The sequence below is a fragment of the Lepidochelys olivacea genome (assembly GCF_965140295.1).
Source record: "Lepidochelys olivacea isolate rLepOli2 genome assembly, chromosome: 7".
NCBI classification, from domain to species: domain Eukaryota; kingdom Metazoa; phylum Chordata; order Testudines; family Cheloniidae; genus Lepidochelys; species Lepidochelys olivacea.
This window is the reverse complement of record NC_140417.1, coordinates 91,634,703-91,654,876: the sequence shown is the minus strand read 5'-3', so window position 1 is coordinate 91,654,876 and position 20,174 is coordinate 91,634,703. Positions and strand designations below refer to the sequence as shown.

Here is a 20,174-nt window from a genome sequence, read left to right as displayed (position 1 = left end):
GGGACTCCTAACAGGCCCAGAAGACTGCTTCGTCAGCTACTGGAGTACATCTGACCTAGTCAATCCCTAGACCATACGAGCTGAATACCTCAGCTGACTATGTTCGACGGCCTGTGAAAGGCCTGGGTTCTAGAACACCATTGTTGAAAAATCTGTTGCACAGAAAATAGCTGATGACAGGGAACTTAACAGTCAGTTTTACTAGTGTTGTTGTTTGAAGCTCACTTTATTGTATCATATTATTCAGATACATGTACAGATTTTGTTTTATTTCACTGTGAACGCTGTCTTGACAGAACAAAATAATTTGAAAATGGCAAGAACAATAAATATCAAACCATTAAATCTAAAATGTATAAATATAAAACATCAGTAATTGCTGAAAAACATCATTGGAAAATCCGGCAGCCATTTTTCTCCATGTGGCATCTGTTTGGTAGGCCATTTATCTTCCATCAGCATCACCTCAGATCCAGCATAGTTATTTTTGTTTCTGTCCCAACTACATGTTTACAGATCTGTAAAAGAAATCAACCATTATTCACTGACAGCAGCCGCTGAAGGGAATAGATCATGTGAACGTCAGGCAAAACTGCAGGAGCACCAGCTCCAGTTCCAATCCAAATCATAAAAGAGCTATTCCATACCCTGTATGTTCTTTCTGCTTTCTTCTATATGACAGCTACAAAAAAGTTACTTCTGTGTTCCCAGTACTTTCTAAGGTGCTGAGTAACAGCCCTAGATACCAACATTCTCCATTTTGCAATAGAACAGTAGGCCACTGGCAGTACCACTGCAAATTCTCTCATACTGCTCTGCCAACGTTCCTCATCCCTTACCAGCTCTACCACCATGGCAAAACGGGTAGTGCTGACGTTATCTGGATTCACATCTTGAGGTCTTTGCTGAGATTGCTAATAAGAGTGTCAACCAGTGTTGTCAGGATGGTTTTGGAGGGTTGTCATATCCACAGACCTAAAACCCACAAATCATTTCCTACAGGCCACAAGCACCCATTAGGTGGCAGCCACTTTTATTCACTACCAAACTGGGCTGGACTCCAATGAGATTATGTGGTTTGAGGCTTCCTCTTAAGTTTTGAGCCTGTTTTATATAGGCACAAGTTTTATTGGCTTCCAGGTTTGCCTGTTAATAAGTACAGGGCTAACTTTGCAAGTATGGACTGAAAATTTAACAGAAAAGTGACTATACATGCAAAACTGGTTATGTGTTCTTTAAAGAGAATAGTGCTGAAGGGTTAGATTTTTTGACACAGGCTATATTCTTGCACTCTCAGTTATGTATCTGAATAGGCTGCCTGTAGGTTGGCTGGATATGCAGGGAAAAGGGGGAGCTGGGTGCCCACTGTTCCCCACCTGGAACAGGTGGGCAGAGCATTAACCATACTCCCGCCCCAGTAATGCCCCAGCCAGCCAAACTGAGCTAGTTTAAGATTTGTCAGAATTTTCAGCTGATATAGGGGAAGCAGAGACGGACCGGTGCCTTTTGGGGGTATTTCAGGCAAAATGCCGCTGGAGTTCCCTCTGATGCCTACAGTTCACTCAAGATTGTGCTTAAAAATATATTCAATCATTTAGGGCTAGATTATGTTTGGAAATAGCAGAACACTGTTGGCCATAAACTGGATTCAAAACAGGCTTACCATTACGTTCTGGTTCAAGAGGGTGTGACACTGGCAGACTAGGTGCCAGCTTATGCCAAGGCCCCATAGATCTCACCGAACACTGACAAATGCATAGCAGGAAAGCAGTCTTGCTAACCTGTGTGTTAGTATTGTTAAAATAGGTGTAGATTTAGAAAAATGTGTTTAGCCTCATAAGTTGCTGCCTGAATTCATCTCACTCACAATAGCTGTATTCCCCGTTTAAGGTAATATTTAAATGTTTGCTTTGTGACTACAGAAGCAATTGCTATGGAACTCAAGCCCCCATAGGCAGAAGAGAAGCATTAACAAGTGTGAAATACTAGTTCATCACAAGAGATGTCATCTTCTGCCCAGCAAAAGGCGGCCCATAGACACCAGCTGAACCATTGTGCAACATCAGTGGACAAGACTTTGTGGATTGCTCTCCTCCACATCCACGAAGAGGAGACATGCATGAGCACAGCCCATCAGCTTGAATTCTAGGGAAGGGGAATAAATCCCTGTCAAGAAGAAATTATCATGACTGTGCTTGAACTATGAAGGGCAAAGATTTTTTAGCGTAAGCAAGAGCGGCCCAGTGCTTGGCCTGGATTAGCCCTAAAGGACATATATTACAGCAGCTTTTCTTACCCTTCTGGAACCTAAGACTAACTCATTTATGTGTGTATGTTTACCTGCTTTAACCTTGTAAATAACATTTCTTTTTCTTAGTTAATAAATCTTTGGTTAATTTATTACAAGATTGGCTACACGCATTGTCTTTGTATAGGATCATTAGTGCAGTTGACTTGGGGTAACCTGAATGTTGTTATTTTTGGTGTAAGGAACCATCTCTCACAAAGGCAAGCTTATCTGAGTGACAGGATAGATAGGAGTACTCAAAGGGACTGTCTGTGACTCCATGTTAAGGGCTGAAGCATTTACACTTGATCCTTGGCTGATGAAATCTAAGTATAGAACTCACAACCAATTTCTGATGTGTGCCCTGCTTCTTAACAGTCTGTCCTGACACTGGTACTCATGCTCCTGGCAGCTTGACAGGAGGATTTTATAATGGTATAGATCAGCTTTAATACTTGTGAGTCAGAGGAGAAGGCTAAACCAGCAGACACACCCACAATGGAAGACAGAGACTTGAAAAGTAGGACAGACTTGTAACACTGGAAGGCAGTGTGAGCGATGTTGGACTCTGATGGGACATGTAATATCTCCATGCTTTGTGATAGCAGTTGTGTACTTGGTGCCTTGTACAGAGAAGGAAGGGAGCTAAGTAGCCTGGGATTGCCTTTTCAAAACATGGTTGTAAAGTTCAGTAGCAAGAGCCAGTGTAACGAGAGCCAAAACAATCTGGGGTGGGATTTTCAAAAGTGTTAAGCATTTGCCTAACACAGGTCCCATGGGAACAAATGGTAAACCTACCATTAACATCAACAGGGGCAGAGTTAGGCTCATGGTCAACTTTTGAAAATCCCACCCGAAAGGAAACTAGGGCTTGGGTTCCAGTGTTTGTATTCCACTTCCACTCCCCAAGGGAGAGGCTGTACCTCTACGTGCAGCAAGTCTTTGCTCTTATTTATCAATTGTGGCTAACGCTCCAGTAGCCCTGTTTCCATATTTGTGAACTCTGCCAAGAGGAGGAACATTGCCTTTATTTCAAGCAACAGATTGACATTTCTGATAATCGTTAATGACTATTTACCTGTTCAGTCACAGATTCTCATTATAAACCCTTTAGCCATGTAAAGAGCACACTAGAATCTTTGACCACCAGACTAACTAGAAAACTACTTTGTGGTTACTGGAATGGCTTCTGACAGGCTGGTGGAAAGGGTGAAAGGAAGCAGAGGTTCAATAGAGAAAATTATCCTTCATGGTGGCTAGCTGTTAGCTCTGCAGGTTTACTGGACATCACAGCTGGGGAAGTCAGTTGTGATTCTTTGTTAGGAAAAAAAATCTCTTTAAGTGGTCATGGAAAACTTCTGTGGGAATTCTCTGGCCCTTTTTCTCTTGGCACGGGACTACTGACCAGCTGTTAAGAAGGACAACAGGAGTATATTTTCCATGCTTAGGGAGCACTCAGACATCCTAATGTGGGAAAGCTGCTTTTCTGGCCGATATTATATTTCTCAAGTTAGACAGAGAGCTGTTCATAACATTTACTGGTTACTGCCACTCAAGTAGTGATAAGAAGTGTAATCTTTGTTTTACATTTTACATAGAAATAATCTCAATAACCAAATTAATTTCTTTAGGTTTCGCTCTCTGCTGTGGTTACAGATAAATTAGTTTAATGGGGAACTGAGAGTCATAGAATAAAGGTTTTATTTAAAATAGAATAGTTGGTTAAAGCAAACACGAATTATGATGAAACTATACACTGCAGTTATAGTCACATTCCAAGCTGAAAGAGTTCATCCAGGGGCGATCAGTCCCTGAATAAGAAGAATGGGTGTATAATCCTTCCATTAACCGTACCATGATGGTAAATGAGTGCGCTAGTTTAAAAGTTAGTGTGCTACCCTTTCTTATAATCACTCTCAACAGGGGTGGGCAAACTTTTTGGCCCAAGGGCCACATCGGGGTGCAAAACTGTATGGAGGGCAGGGTAGGAATGGCTGTGCCCCGCAAAAGCCTGGCCCCCGCCCCCATTTGCCCCCTCCCACTTCTCACCCCCTGACTGTCCCCCTCAGAAGCTTCGACCCATCCAACCCCCTCTGCTCCTTGTCCCCTGACTGTTTCCTCCTGGGACCCCCCCGCCCCAAACCGCCCCCCCGGGATCCCACCCCCTATCCAACCCCCCCGCTCCCTGTCCCCTGACTGCCCCGACCAATCCACACCCCTGCCCCCTGACAACCCCCCGGGACTCCCACACCCTATCCAACCCTCCCCCCCCCGTTCCCCGACCCCTGACTGCCCCAGAACCTCCGCCCCATCCAACCACCCCCTGCACCCTGTCCCCTGACTGCCCCCTGGGACCCCCTACATAACCCCACCCACTGCTGCCCCCTAACCATGCCGCTCAGAGAGGCAGGAGCTCGCAGCCTCGCTGCCCGTGCAGCACTGTGGCTACGTGGGAGGGGAAACAGCAGGAGAGGGGCCAGGGGCTAGCCTTCTGGGCCGGGAGCTCAGGGGCCAAGCAGGACAATCCCGTGGGCCGGATGTGGCCTGCGGGCCATAGTTTGCCCACCTCTGACTTACAATAACATCCCTTAATTAATTAGCATTAAACCTGCCTTTTACCATATCTATATTTCTACTATCATATTTAAAATACCTTCTATTCTCTCATGGGCTATTTAATACTAAACAGTATCTTTAATTAACATCTGCATAAATGCCATTCCAATAACTATCACTGTAGATAATATGCTTCCAAAACATCCAAAACTCTTGTTAAAACCAGTTAGAACCAAACACGTTTACAACATGACCTGAGGTTATGTCTTAACTTCCCTCTAAGCTATATCACTTTACTTCACCCACAATTTACCAGGCCTCATTATTGTCAAGCCTAAATTTAAGTTCTCTACTTACATTTTAGCACAATTCTATTTAAAATAAACAAACATCATTTCACAGGTGACAGAAGGAGGCATCAGGAATGCACCTGTCAGTTAGGAAAGGATCATGAACTATACATGGTCCAAAGATATCAAAATAAAAATACAGAGAAACCCAACCTAATGCTGATATAACTTCTGCTTGCAGCACAGGCTCTGGTTAGAATTTGAAGGGACTGATATTTTTCTGGAAGATATGCTCTGGTTCAAACAGGAATTAATTCTGGGAAGTGCTATGGCCTATATTATACAGGAGGTCTCACTAGACGATTACAATGATCACATCTTTGACTATTTTTTTGGAATATGTTAAGAATATTTTAAAAGTAATATACCTACATTAAATAGTCTAGGCTCCTTAGTGTGTGGGTGAAACCCCTTCTTTTTACAAGCAGAAACTTCAAGCATGCCAGCATTAGTAAGTCTGAAGATCCCAGTGCTGGAAAGCAAAGAACAAAACTGACTTAAGGTTTGTAGCATTAAAAGAACTTGGTTCAAACAAGCATTAGTCAATCAAACACAAGTTACTGGGTTCAATACAGAGTAAGTGGGTGAAATTTAATGGTCTCTTATGTACAGGAAATCAGATAAGATAATAAAATGGTCCTTTCTGGCATTAAAAGCTATGAGTCTATGAAGTAGAAAATATCCTGCCAGATAGAGTTGATCTATACTCTGCTTTGAGTCTTTATTACTAGTAAAAAAGAAATTCTACAGAAGAACAAAGAGTCACCTGACTACAAATCAATTCACTTTGATTAATGTTCCTAAAACTGAATAAAAAACAGACCATCAGAAATACAAGTGGAGGGGCTGGTCCTATATAAACTCTTACTCAATGATTAGTCCCTACTCACTGAAGTCAGCAGTACTACTCAGGTGAGGAACAGCTGCTCCTTTGAGTACTGAGTTAGAAAAATTGTTACAGAAGGCTTTGGGCTCATCGTTTCACATCTGCTGTACAAACTTTTGCTGAAGACTATTACTTTTGTAAGTCTGAGGAGAATAATGAAAGACCAAGTCTTATCCCCTGCCCAAAGCCCATGTAGATTGGTGTGGTGTGCGGCCCTACTACATGTACTGGAGGAGAAGGGAAAGGGGGAGAAACAGAATCCTGCCTACCCTCCACTACCCAGGTCATGGCACAGCCATGTTCCAGGTTGTTACTGCCACTTCTGGACCGCAGAAGCCATCATAGCCAGCGATGCTTCTTGTACGGGGCAGCTTTGCACGGGGGTTCCAGAGAGCTATACCTTTGCCACATGTAGGGGCTATGTGGAGACAGAATGTGTATGCTGGTTGCATTCCTTTAGCTGCTGTGAGTTAAGATAACATGCAGCTCCTGGGTACAACTGCATTGCTAATGATTACATACATGTGCTTTTTTATCACGGTCACCTTTAAGATTCTATTTATGAATTGTTTATAAAGGGTTAATAACAGATTAATAAATGTTACAGACATGAGTAAGATGTGCAATAGATGTTACAAGCACAGCAGGAGAAGGTATTATAGATGTTTATAAGCCACGATTACAAGCAAGCAATCTATTGACCTGCTCCATATGCCTCTTTTTAAAAGCATGTAGGCATTGCTCCACTCAGTATTTCCTTAGGGTTAGATTCACTAAGGGGACACAGGTACCTATAGAGGAAGTTAGGCACCTAAGTTCAACATTTAGGTACCACTGGCATTCACAAAACCACCACTGACCTGAAGGTACCTTCATTTCTGCTGGTAGGCATGTGCCAAGACTCCTAAATCCTGAAGGCACCCCACAGCTCACAAGCTGCTCCTGCCTGAGCCCTGGCTGGTGGGATTCTCAAACTAGGTGTTCCCCTGCCTATCTCACTTGCAGGGCCCAATTCGGTAGGTGTGCTACAATATACTCAACTTGCACAAAAGAGAGCCAGGAATTTTCAGGGCTGGCTGGCATACACGGGTGCCCCAGAATACCCCATAGCTCAGAGAGTAGGTTATTCCCCTAGGATGTGGGAGACCCAGGTTGCAATCCCCACTTGGCCTGATTTGGAACAGGAACTTGAACCCAGCTCTCCCACCTCAAAAGGGAGTGCCCTAAACTTCACATTATTCTGAGGCAGGTATCACTCAATGGCTCCTGTTGGAGCTGTTATACTTTGTATAAATAATTACATATTCATTGGAGCAGGGACTTGAAATTGACTGTCCAAAATCCCAGGTGTGTGCCCTAATCATTGGGATACATAGTCTCAGTCTCTTGCACTTATGTTCTTTCTAAGGGGGCCCTAGAATACGAAATAACTTGGTTACGACATGCACCTGGAACATGGGAGACCTACTCCACATCAGGCAGAGCAGGCATTAGAAAACAGGTCTCCCACATCCCAAGTGAACACCCTGACCCCTGGGTATGAACTATCATCAGCGGGGGTAGGAAGGTCCTTACTCTTGTTTTTGCTAGAAAAGGCTGACCATTCTTAGGCACCTAACTCCAGGAGAGGGGTCAAGCCTGTGAATCTGGAGCACAGACAGGAGCCTCTGGCACCCAGGAGTACATATACTCTGCAATTAGCCATCTGCAGCTGACCTGTGCCAGCTGACTCAGGCTCCTGGAGCTCAGGCTAAGGGGCTATTTAATTGTGGTGTAGAAGTTCGGGGGTAGGAGAGTCCCAGAGCCTGGGCTGCAGCCTGAGCCCGAGCCCAAACGTCTACACTGTACTTAAACAGCCTCTTAGCCCAAGCCCAAGTTCGGAGCCTCTTAGCCCAAGCCCAAGTTCGGAGGTAGGAGAGTCCCAGAGCCTGGGCTGCAGCCTGAGCCCGAGCCCAAACGTCTACACTGTACTTAAACAGCCTCTTAGCCCAAGCCCTGCTGGCACAGGCCAGCTGCAGGTGGATCTGGGCCCTGAGCCCTGCCCTTTCTTTTGTATTTCACTCCTGGGTGTCTTAGGTGGCTCCCAGCTCAGTTTGCTGGCTTCTGAGAATCCCTTTCTTAATGCCTAATTCACCTCCTGGGGAGCCTGGATATCCAACTTTGGTCTCTGAATTCCACTAGGGGGCCGGGCACCATGGAGTTACATGTTGCAACACTCAACATTGCAATGCCTAACCCCTTGTGAAACCAGATCTTAGGCCCTGTAACGCTGAGAGGAGCAATGCTAACATACCTTTACAAATTTGGCCTGTAACAAATGTACTGTAAACAGCTTTTAGTCATCTATTTGTACTTTATAAACCATTGGTAAAACAGAACCTTAATATAAAGCGTGACTTATCTCTAACCTCCCATCAGGTCAGTGTTTTCCACTAAGAACAAGCTAAAAAACCTACACCATCCACCTTCTTCACTTAGAAGAGTGCAGTTTGGATTCTGTGAGACACCTGACAATGAGATCCATGAAGCCTAGAACTACCACAGTCAAATGCGGTCACACCTACCAAGTGGAGCGGAGCATCACCATTTACAGAATTTTAAAATTAAATATGAGACAAGGTGACGTCAAATAACACTGCACACACAGGCTTACTGGAATGCAAGCCACGATCAATTTAGAACACAAGGAAAAAAACCCACACATATATACTACAACCTTTTATCTCCTTCACCTTAGCTGACATTCAGATGCTGTTTTGCAGGTGATCTAGTTTTAAGATAGCAGGCTGGGAGAGATAGCTAAACATTACTTAGAAAAAACAGAACTCACTCATTATGTTTTGGTGAACAAACAATTGCAATAGCCTCTGGTAACATTAGCTGATAAGAACAATGAGTATGAAGATCAACACTGGATAAGAATGCAGTTTGTGTTGGATGCGTCTACAAAAAGAAAGGGAAAGCTCTGCATAGTGAAAGTATTTCTTAGTCAAGTCAAGGTCAAAAATCCATTCAAGAAGAAACAGGATTTTGTAACAAGAGAAGGTGTTAGCATTTTCCCCAGATTCAGTTTTTATTATTTGCTACTAAACCTTAACTTTTCCATGGCACAACATACCTCTGAGGATAATTTTCATGAATGACTCAACAATGCAAAAGCTAAACGCTACAGTGTCAGGAGTAAATCCCTAATGCCAGGTGTATGAAGGCTTACAAAAACAATTTTAAATTCTTCTGAATATCAGATTAATGTTCTTATGAAAGGAAACAAATCTAGATTGAAAAGGCAAGTGTGGGTATAATAAGATGGCAGACCGAGATCAAAGGACTCAAATTAATTGTCCAAAATCCCTAAGAGTGGGATCATACACCATCCATATCAAGTAGAAAGTAAAAATTAGAACATAATTGAAAGTAACTGTCACTAGACGGTAAAAAGTGAATCAACACCTATAAGAAAATGGAAGTATGAAGCAGGTTGAAATTTTACATGGTGTTCACATTACATCACTGTCTTTGGTTCCAATGCAAACATGGATTTAATATAAAATTGACAGAGCTGGGTGGCCCCAGTAAACCATTTTCCTGTCCCAGGAAAATTTTCAAGTTAAAAAAAAAAATCCTGACCCAAATCAGGACCAAAAATTGAAATCTCAAAAATGTTTGAGAACTGCAACTCACCAAAATTATTCAGTTCAGTTCAATTGAAATGTTTTGTTCTGATATTTCAAAATGTTTTGTTTCCATTTAACAATTTTTATACTATAAATTAAAATTTCTAAAAAAAAAGTTACTCCAAAAGGAAAAACTGAACTTTTCTTAGAAAAAGTCAAAGTGGAATGTTTCAAAAACTTTAAAAAACTTTGATTTAAAATTTTTTCAAAATGGGAAATTCATCAGAACCGACCATTCCCCAAGAAGTTTCAGTTTTGACAAATCAGCACTTTCCAACAACAAAAAAGTATAGACAAAAAATTCCTGACCAGCTATACAAAGTGGTGATTTATATATCTGAGGTGCAATTCTGATCTCAGATGCTCTGCCTTTCAGGGGAGTTATTCCCGATTTACAGTGGTATAGGTGAGATCAGAATCAGGCCCCTGAACTCCAAAGAGGTCAGGCATTACTTCACCATTTATGATCTTAGTCATTAATGCACTAAGTCTTGGAAGTTCACGTTTGAGCTGATTTACTCATTTCTACACATATTTTATAATTTCATGGACTACAAGATTAGCCAAATTTGCAATTGAAAAAAAATCTAAAATCGTCTAACAAAACAGAGCCTCAAGTTTCTTTTGCAAGCAGGTTTCTTTTTGTCACATTTCCTATCTTAAAAAAAATCTTCACTACTGATTTTTAAAGAAAATTATGTAACATACTCAGTCAAGTACTCTATTTTTTAATATTTATTTCACAACTCTTCCTTCTCACCATGCCTGGAATAAACTCTCAATGCTCAAAACTGCTTGATCCAAACTGCAGTTTGAAAACCTACAAGCAATGGTTTTAGAAACGGGGTGTATCTAATACAAATGGGCCAAATTCTGCACTGAATTGTATCTTGTATACATTAGGATTTTAAATTGCTGTCCATCACTGTAGCAGCTGAGTGAATTCCATATAAAATCAATAGCAAAGTCCTAGTGGACTTTATGAAGTCTCTGGCTCTTTTCCTTTTTGAGGATACATGTCAGACATGTAAATGGTATTGAATGAGGTGTATGTGAGAAAGAATTTTGGGTCAAATTCTGCCAACAGACAGACAGCTCCTATCGTCTTGAATAGAAGTTGCATGGGCAAAACTGGGCCCACTGTATCAATGAAACACTTTACAGCTTTCTAGAAATAAAGAACAGCTTGTATCAGGGGATGACATTTATGTCAAATCAGGTCACCAGCACAAAAATTGAGAGAGAAAATTAGTTTAAATCATGCAAATTATTTCTTTAAACTGGGTTTTCCAGTGCTGGTTCTGTATATCTTATCTAGCCAATACAGAGAAGTCAACATCCACAAGGCATACTTACATGGATCCAACCCAAAGTGAGGAGAGCGTGTTGATCCTGAACGCTGAATAATTCTTCCACATTCTCCATGTCGCAGTAATCCGGTCCTGCAGACTGCTTTGGCACTATTACATGGGTAATAGTAAATTCATTATGTGTCTGTAAAACACATGGTAGGAAGATGACTTGAATTAATCGTCTTCTAATGAACAAATGCTGAACATGAATCTGAAGAGAAAAGGGTCAGATCCTCAGCTACTATAAGTTGCATTAGTCCCACTGAGTTCAATTAAACTATGCCAGTTTACACTAGCTAAGAATCTGGCCAGTATTTCATCACAGCAATAGACAGAGAAGCAACAAACGTATTTGAAATGTGTATGCACAGAAAAATGTTAAAAGAAGAGATGATGTCTGTTAAGAATGAAAGCAAGGGATGTAAAAATACAATTACTTTCTTTGAAGCTTGGAAACACAACATGCGTCCCTGTTTTTATTATTCTTGGTTTTTATGTGTGTCTAATGCACTTTGATATCCACTTCGAACTTCTTTGTTCTTGCATGTCTGTGTATCAGCATCAGTGGTGCTATCCCCACTGCTCTGGGAACAATCTGATAATTAAGTACTGCTGGAAAGTTAGCTAACTGACCACTGAACATTATCTAGGAAATAGGTAAGAACAAACAGCAGTGATTTTTGTTTTATTTGCTGACAGTGGTGGATTTTTTTAGAATTTGATAACACCCACCAATAGCTTTTAACATTTTTAATATCCAGTTTTCCTATAACTAAACCTCATTTTGTTTGATGAATACCAGGGAATGTTCTTGAAAAATCCTGTAATGGAGGTTAAGTGTACAGCTTAATAACAGTACATGACCACAATAACTATGGAGAATTAAGATCAAATAGGTCTGTAACAATGCAAACAGCAGACCACAATTCAATAAGATAGCCTAACAGAGCCATAAGATTATTTTATAAAGTTACTTACGTTACACATGGAGGGCTTGTCTCTACTACTGCTTAAGTCAATGTATGTTATGTCACTCAGGGGTGTGAAAAAGCCACCCACTTGAGTGACATTCTCCTGCCAACACAGATTTCACCTCTCGTTGAGGTGGAGTAATTATGCTGATGGAAGAGCGCTCTCCCGTCAACAGTGTATCTTCACCAGGTGCGTTACAGCGGTGCAGTTGCATCGGTGCAGCTGTGCCAATGTAGCAAGGTAGTGTAGACTAGCCCTTGCACTTCAGATCTGTTTTTGCTTTGATATCAGTTCATTACAGGAAAATACAGTACTATCAAAAATGCCTTCCCCGTACAAATGTGAAGGTTCAACTGTACCAGTTTTCCGCAGAGAATTCCACATGTCTCTATTCCTCTTACTGTATTTGCCTCTGCTAGCAGCAGAAATTTGTGACAAAGATCTGTGGGTAAAACTACACCTCGGAGTGCTTCAGCCATTTGATCTAATAAACGAGGAGAAAGGGCATTTATAATTTAGTCTTCAGTGCAAAATTTTCTAATGTAACAGGTTTACACAGTTAAGAGATCAACTGAACTGACTTACATACGGAGTGCCATACTTGCCACAAAGAAGTTTTTGTCAGAATAATATAGAACTTTACAGAGCATAACCTTTCTTCTATTAAATGTACATCGAAGAATACAGAATGTTAACTGGATTGCATTCACTAAGGCAGTGAACTAGCACTACTTCCTGGTCCAAATTTTCAGAAGAACTCTAAAAATGCAGCCACAGTGGGCCTGGGCCTGCTCCCATGGAGTTAATGGCAAAATTCCCATTTAATTCAATGGAAGCAATTGGGTCTGTAGTCTGCAGGCCTAGGAACTTGTAGGTGTGAAATGGGTAATCTCAGATGTACGTATCCATTTTAGGTGAGAAAACAAAGGGTAGTGTACAGACACACAAACATTCCAGGAACATTTGGTCCTCCATGTCAGAGAAAGCTACAATGAAATACACACATGCAGGTCGATATCATATAGTATGTTAGGAGATGCAGAGGAGCATTACAGCTCCACTGAACACTTACTCTGAACAGTGCTTAAAGTGGCTGCTGGCTTTAAGGCCTGGTTTACCGGAGGAGATTGTCCAGTAGAAACAGAGGCATCACTCTTACTGGCTTTCTCAGAAAATGTGGTAGATAAGGAGTTATTCTGATGCATAGAAATGCAAGACAACACACTTCCATCAATCTGCTCAGACATAACCATATTCTCTTTAATTTTCTGATCTCGGGCTAGTTCTTGCTTCTTAAGCTGATCTTCAAAGAACTGAAACTGCTCCGTTTCAAGCTGCTGTTGTCGCATCTGTGCAATTCTCTTCTTTTCTGCTTCTATCAGCCTCTGCTGCTCCAGTTTCTTTAAGAATTCAGCTTTACACTTGTTCTGCAAAGTATGTAAATAAAGTGGTCAGATCCTTTAGACGATGTTAAAAGAGTCACAAAATCATGAGGGGAAAGCTAGCAAACTGATTACCAGTTATTATCAGACAATAATGACACTGTTTGGAATACGTTAGCCACATTGCCCAATACAATTGTGCCCACAGAAGTGCTCTAAAATAATAAACACGATGTACTTAGGGGTAGAGGACAGAGATCTCCCATTCTGCACACCCCTGATACATTATGCATTTACCTCAGTATTAATAGTATTTGCCCTTGACACCCTTATATTTTAGCAGAAATAATTATAGTCTAAAAAAGTCATTTTATGAATAGGGGAGTAAAGGGAGAAGGCACAAACAAGTCTTTGTCATCAAGGACAAATCTATCTTCAAGTGGATTTCACAGCACAGTTCTCTCTCTCACACCTTCTCCTGCCCTCTTCCTTTCCCCTTGGACTGCTTCCGGGTATGTCTACACTTAAACCGCTGCACAGACACTCACTACAATGACAGGGGGGGTTCTCCCATCGCAGCAGTTAATCCACCTCCCCAGGAGGCAGTTGCTATGCTGATGGAAGAATTCTTCTGTTGACTAGTATTCTCTACACCAGGCGATAGGTCATCATAGCTACGTCTCTCAGGGGTGTGGAGCTATGCCAATGTAAGTTTTCAGTGGAGATCAGCCCTTAACCTTGCATTGTATGGATTTTTCCACACTACTTATTGTTCTCTCTCGGTCACAGTAGGTCCTCACTGTACTCTCCTCTCCCTCCAGCTGCCCAACACCAACTGCTATTCCACAAACTGCAGGGAACCTTCAGGTTCCAACATTCCTTCACCACTTCTGTTAAAGAGATAGCAACACAAACTGTCAGAATCCAGTTAAAATATAGATACTTAATCAATAACCAACAAACAAAACAAAACAAAACCTCGCAAACAAATCATAAATGGGAACATGGATTCTTGTTCCAAATTCCAGGAGACGCTCTGTGGGAGAAAGAACAGTGTTCCTTACTTCCTCTACCTCTTTCCATTACAAGCTTTTGAACTACAAATCCTACTCTCAGTGACTTTATTACACAAAGTGGGAATATGACTATGCAGCCCTTAATAGTTACTTAAATACACCCACGAGTCAACCAGAACCTAGCCTAATTTTGTACTTTTCACAATGCCTTGATGGATGTCAGAGTTCAAGGGAATACTAGTTGTGTTGTGGTCTAATTTTGCTTTTTCTTCAGGGAAAAGGGGCCAATTCAAATACTCATTAGTACAGTATCTGAATTTATCAAATAAAATAGCATTAACCAAACTGTACCAACCTGCAATAGAGGCTTTTTCTACAATAGATAAAGACATTAAGCATTTCTATTAAGTAAATGCTAAAATATTTACATATTTATTTCTAAATAACCACACATCTACACCACTTATTTTCAAATACACTGCTTTATTAAAAAGAAAAGGAGGTCTTGTGGCACCTTAGAGACTAACCAATTTATTGGAGCATAAGCTTTCGTGAGTACAGCTCACTGCATCGGATGCTTTATTAGATGCTCAAAAGACACAGTTTCTAATAGTGCCTAAACAATAGTAAAATTTAGATGTTTTTCTCATACAACTGCTTTTTTTATTTGAATGTTGATTATGTAATATTTATAACTAACTGATTAAATCAGTAAACATTCATATGAATAATGCTTTAAAAATTAAATGTGAATTCAGATAAGACTTACTTTGTCTTGCATATATTCTTGGTATTCTGCGTTATATTTCTTTAAAAGATCCTTCTTCAATTCATCTGTCCTTGGAAATGCAACCTCTTTCAGTTTCTTTTGGGAAGGGGTGGGGGAAGGGGAGGAGAAATAAAAAAAATCGTAAAACTGATTTCCTGCCTTTGAAACAAACAAACAAACAAATTAGCTGGGAAGGAAAATCAGCTGGAATGCAGATTTAAAAAGTCAATCATTTCAAAACAAAGTTAAAAATACTAAATTACAGGCATGTCAAATACATAAAGCCATGTCTGTAGCTGTTATCAGTTGGCACAGTCCATTGAAGCTATGCCAGTTTACACCAGCTGAGATCTGGCCAACAGATTTCTTGTTGAAAAGAAAAATCACTTTTCCAACCAGTCTGATGCCTCTGTGAGGCACAAATGACATGTGACAAACGGCATTACTGGCTCAGATTACGTTTATTTCTAGGTTTTAGATCAGCTTTGGCCCAGATCCTGCAACAAGCTATCTGGGATGAGCCTAGGTGGGGCTCCACTCAGATGTGGAGTTCTGCCTGTGGAGAGTTTACTGCAGGAATGGGGTCTTTGATATTACATGTTTCAAGACCTTAACTAAAGTACTTAAGCATGTACTTAATCCCATTGATTAACAGAATTTAAGCATGTGCTTGGGCACCTCTCCTGAATAGGGATGCTTTCCTGATTTAAGGCCCAAGGCAGAATAAGAATCGGAAGAAAATTATGTGGACCAAGCCTCAAAAGAGACCCTATTAAATGTATTAAACTTACAATGGTAGACCTCAATCACATGGCACTTTACATACTTGCTTAGCTTTACTCACATAAGAACTCCTATTGAGTTCAATAGCTTGGGCCCGTAGTTATTGGGGTGTTTAAATAATTCAAACTGGAAAATTTAACATCAGTGTAGCATTTTGCCAGATGAATCTGAGTATATACAAACCAGTGCACAGGTGCTATTGCCTGTCACAGCACACATGCACCAGAAAGCAGCTGTCCCCTTCTGGAATCACTTGGAATGCACTGTGGAATGGCAGCATGAGGCACAATGTTTTGCTAGAAGAGACAGTTTTCCATATTTCAGTGAATATCAATGGATAATTTCAGGTGTTTTAAACTGAGGAGGGAACTATTTAAAAAGTTCATCCATTAATTAAAGCAATGATGAAACCAATATAGTACTGGAGAAATTGGGAAAAACATTAAAAGGAAATGGAGTACATATTTTAGTGTTAAAGAAAGCAGAAAATACTTTGGCTTATCAGCACGTTAAGCAGATAATATACAGTACACTAATAATTCCAAACGTCCCTCCGGCACTCAGAAGTCAAGGGTCATTCATTTAAATGGAAGCAGGATGATATCCTAAATGCTTTTAAATTAAGGTATTTAAAATATATGTATCCTTTAGAAACAGATTTAACTAAGTGTCAAACAATCAATATACTATTGGCTCTGTTCAGCGATACCAATTAATTCACATTTTAGGAGTTGCAATTAGAATCCCAGCAATGATCAAGTTAGTAAACTGAAATTAAACTTTGTTGCTAATGGAGTTAGTTAAAAGAACTTAGTCTTGGTTGGTTCCGTACGTATTTGTTAGTTCTGGGGAAAGAACAATTTAGTTACTGAGAGAGCAATGCCAGGAAAAAGCAAACCTACCTTCATGATATCCTGTTTTTCTGGTACTGAACATTGCTGATAGTCTCGGTGACTGGGCAGCTTTTCTACAAATAAGCTAGAAAATTAAACACACACATTTCCCCCCTTGTTAGCCAAAGGAAGATCCACAACAGCTTTTATGTTGGGAGGAAAACAAGTTTTGCATATCACAGAAGTTGAACACTACAGTCCAATTTGATTTATAGCAGTTTTCTATGCTTTCACAGGTTTAAACCATGTCACTGAAATTCCAGCACTGATTTACATAACACAAATCTTAACCCCCACAATATTATTTTCTGTAGCTGGATGCACTTTTCCTTGTTCTTTAGTAGCAAAGGGTAATAGCAGGACTAACTAACACATGGCACCAGAAATCACCATGCTGGGCACAAGCTAGCCTTTGTAACCAGATCTTATCAGCATCACCCTTGTCCTTCCATCCCCTTTTCACTCTGAACACACTTGTTAGGTCTTGTCTTATTTAAGGTCTTCAGGCCAGTGAATGTCCTTTATTCTATGATTGTTCATGGATTGCAACTTTCACGAGCTACTGCCATGTAAATAATAATAATGATAACATGGTAAAAGTCTAAGAGAGAAGGCTTCCAACAGAGGAAGTCTCTGTAGAGACTTCATGTGAAGTCATGCATGTCATACTGACATGCATTACTGCAGCCCACTTCTGACCACACCAACCTGTGCTACAAGGTGAAACAAATTATTTTATAGAACAGGCAGAATCAATCACTATTGTGCACGTAGGATGCGCACTGGATACCTCTGTTTACAGCCACCCATAGCTTTCTGAAAAGTTCACCTTCAAGACTGGAAATTTCCTGGCCCTCTGTTCCCAAAAGTTGCATGTGTTTGTTTAAAAACAAGCAACGAACAAATGCAACAATGCCTGAACAAACAAACAGGATACCAAAGTGAGGGAACCCCCCCAGTCCCCCATTATTATATATTTAACTTTTTTTAAAGTTCTACAGCCTGTCTCCTTAGAAAGTTTAAATCTGCTATGGACTTAGCTCTCAATTAGGAAGTAACTGAGTGTTCTAGTGAAATCTGCTTTTGATTTGATGGAGTTATGACCTTTTGAAAAAAAAAATCACATGCTAAGCATGCACTGGACATTTTGCAATGACTTATTCATTCAGGGACAGACTCTGTCTAGTCCTTGTGTGGAAGAGTAGCAGAATGAGGGAGTAAAAAGCCCCTCTTTTTGTGGTCTGTTTGATGGCTGGGCAAAATTACCAAATCAATCTATCCATCAGACTCATTACGGTAAAAAAAAACTACAGATTATTCCTTACGTTATAAATTTATTATAAAGAACAAAAGCATTCTCCAGGTTTCCTTCCTCCAGATATACAGATGCCATGCGCTCCATCTCTACTCCGGATCTAAAGTAACGACGCGGCGTAATATCCTCATTGATTGTTATATTACAGGCAAGCTTGCTTAAGGCACGTACTCGCTCCTCTGGGCTCACTGAAACATCTGTGTGGTCAGGCATAGCTGCTAACTTTTTCTGAAAAACAAGCAACACATCACAGGTTACATTTCACCTTGGATGGCTGACCCCATTCACACATGACCTTGTTCAAGGCACTGAGGGAAATTTAAATTTAAATCAATAAATTAATTAAATAAAATCAATCAATAAATAGCCACAAATGTTAGTAACAATGAAAAGACTTCATCATGCGTCTTCAATGGCGTTAAAAACCATGAATAAATTATATTAAAAACACAAAAATTGTGAAAAAGATAAAGACAAAATTAAATTAACTAGAGTGAAACAAATAAAAGAATAAGCCTGATTTGGCAGCTTCCTAGACTTCCCAAGATATGAATTCCCATAAAGTGCCCCATTTTTATAGACATTTAAAGTATTCTACCTAGGCCTGATCTACCCTTGGAACTTACACAGGCCCAGCAACATCTCCTAAGTGCATGAAAAATCCACACCTCTGAGAGATGCAGCTATGCTAACATCACCCCCCAGTGCAGACAGTGCTAGGTCAATGGAAGAATTCTTCTGTTGACCTAGCAATCTGGGAGTAGCTCCAGCAATGGGAGAAGCCCTCCCGTTGGCATAGGTTGTGTCTACACTGGAAATGCTACAGCAGTGCAGCGGCTGTAGCATTTCAAGCGTAGGCAAGCCCTTACCACTGGATGTAATGTTTACAGTTGGGTGTAGCGTAACTGATAACAGCAGTCAGAATTTGCAGGATCACACCAGAAGTTCATTTCAATGGAACTTTACAGATTAAAGCATTCATTTACAGCTGAATAAACTAAAGCTATTTAACAGGACAGGAAGAGAAGCCAGCAAGAAAAGCCATGAACTCATGTTCTATAAGATTTAATACATTTTCTCTTTCATACCGTTATTTAAAATAATTTTGATTACATTCCTGAATGAAACTGCTGCTGTGAAACTGCTTCATCTTATTATATTTTAAAGGCTTCAGTCTTTCAATTCAGAATGTGTATACAAACACACCCCAGAGGAAGTGCACAGTAACTAAGAGGGAGAAACCCAACAAATCAAATGTATTCAATATAATATTTAAAAAATATTTAAATTCCAGCTCGCTACACTCCATACGAAGGGGCAGCTGGGCAGAGAATAAGGGTGGTAGCAGGGAATGGTGGTTAGAAACTTGGAAAAACCCTTGAGCTGGTGGTCAGCACAACTAAACTAGCGTGGGTGGTATCAGATAGTTTGCTGCTTTTTTGAAACTCTGGATGCCAAAGCATTAAATATCAAAATGTAATACATACCAATGAACTAACAGTGAATGGCTGTTCCATGTTGCCCACAGTCTGCAAACCAAGAAGATTACTATTTCTTTTCAATCTCTCCATCTGGTCACAAAGAACAAAATGGGGGGCACAGGGGAGGAGGGCGGAAAAAAAATCAATGCAATGTTTAGTGCTTGCAGTAAGTTGCCCTCCCCACAGCCCCGCGAGTCATGGTTTATTGGTCAAAGAGGAACTTCAGTACAAATACTCTGATTGTCACCATGTGCTAACACGAAATATGATAATGAAGTCATTTTAACTGAAAATATCTTCAAACATCTATGTTCTTATGCCATGCCAAGTACCATAACAGTTTAAAATCGAACACAACACACACAAGTCAAATTATGCATTTTAATAAACATGTTACTACAGGTGGCCTCAGTATATAATAGTATATTAAGTAGTTTTAAAATAAATTGATTTCATAT

At 40.5% G+C, this 20,174-nt stretch overlaps 1 protein-coding gene across 5 annotated transcripts in view; it reads right to left on the bottom strand.

The window, feature by feature from the left end:
• Positions 1-207: 207 nt before the first annotated feature.
• STAMBPL1 (STAM binding protein like 1) overlaps positions 208-20,174 on the bottom strand; it is a 41,960-nt gene continuing 21,993 nt past the window's right edge. For 3 of the 5 annotated variants that reach the window (XM_084632937.1, XM_084632936.1, XM_084632935.1), the window contains 10 exons: positions 19,723-19,806; positions 18,246-18,463; positions 16,930-17,005; positions 15,245-15,340; positions 13,150-13,504; positions 12,437-12,561; positions 11,110-11,247; positions 8,910-9,022; positions 5,566-5,665; positions 208-518 (listed from right to left, as the gene is read on the bottom strand). In XM_084632937.1, the coding sequence (XP_084489063.1) occupies positions 462-518; positions 5,566-5,665; positions 8,910-9,022; positions 11,110-11,247; positions 12,437-12,561; positions 13,150-13,504; positions 15,245-15,340; positions 16,930-17,005; positions 18,246-18,463; positions 19,723-19,806 (1,362 nt within the window). In that variant the 3' untranslated portion in view covers positions 208-461. The remainder of the gene's footprint in view (positions 519-5,565; positions 5,666-8,909; positions 9,023-11,109; positions 11,248-12,436; positions 12,562-13,149; positions 13,505-15,244; positions 15,341-16,929; positions 17,006-18,245; positions 18,464-19,722; positions 19,807-20,174) is intronic. The other 2 variants (XR_014712285.1, XM_084632938.1) reach the window with 2 other exon arrangements.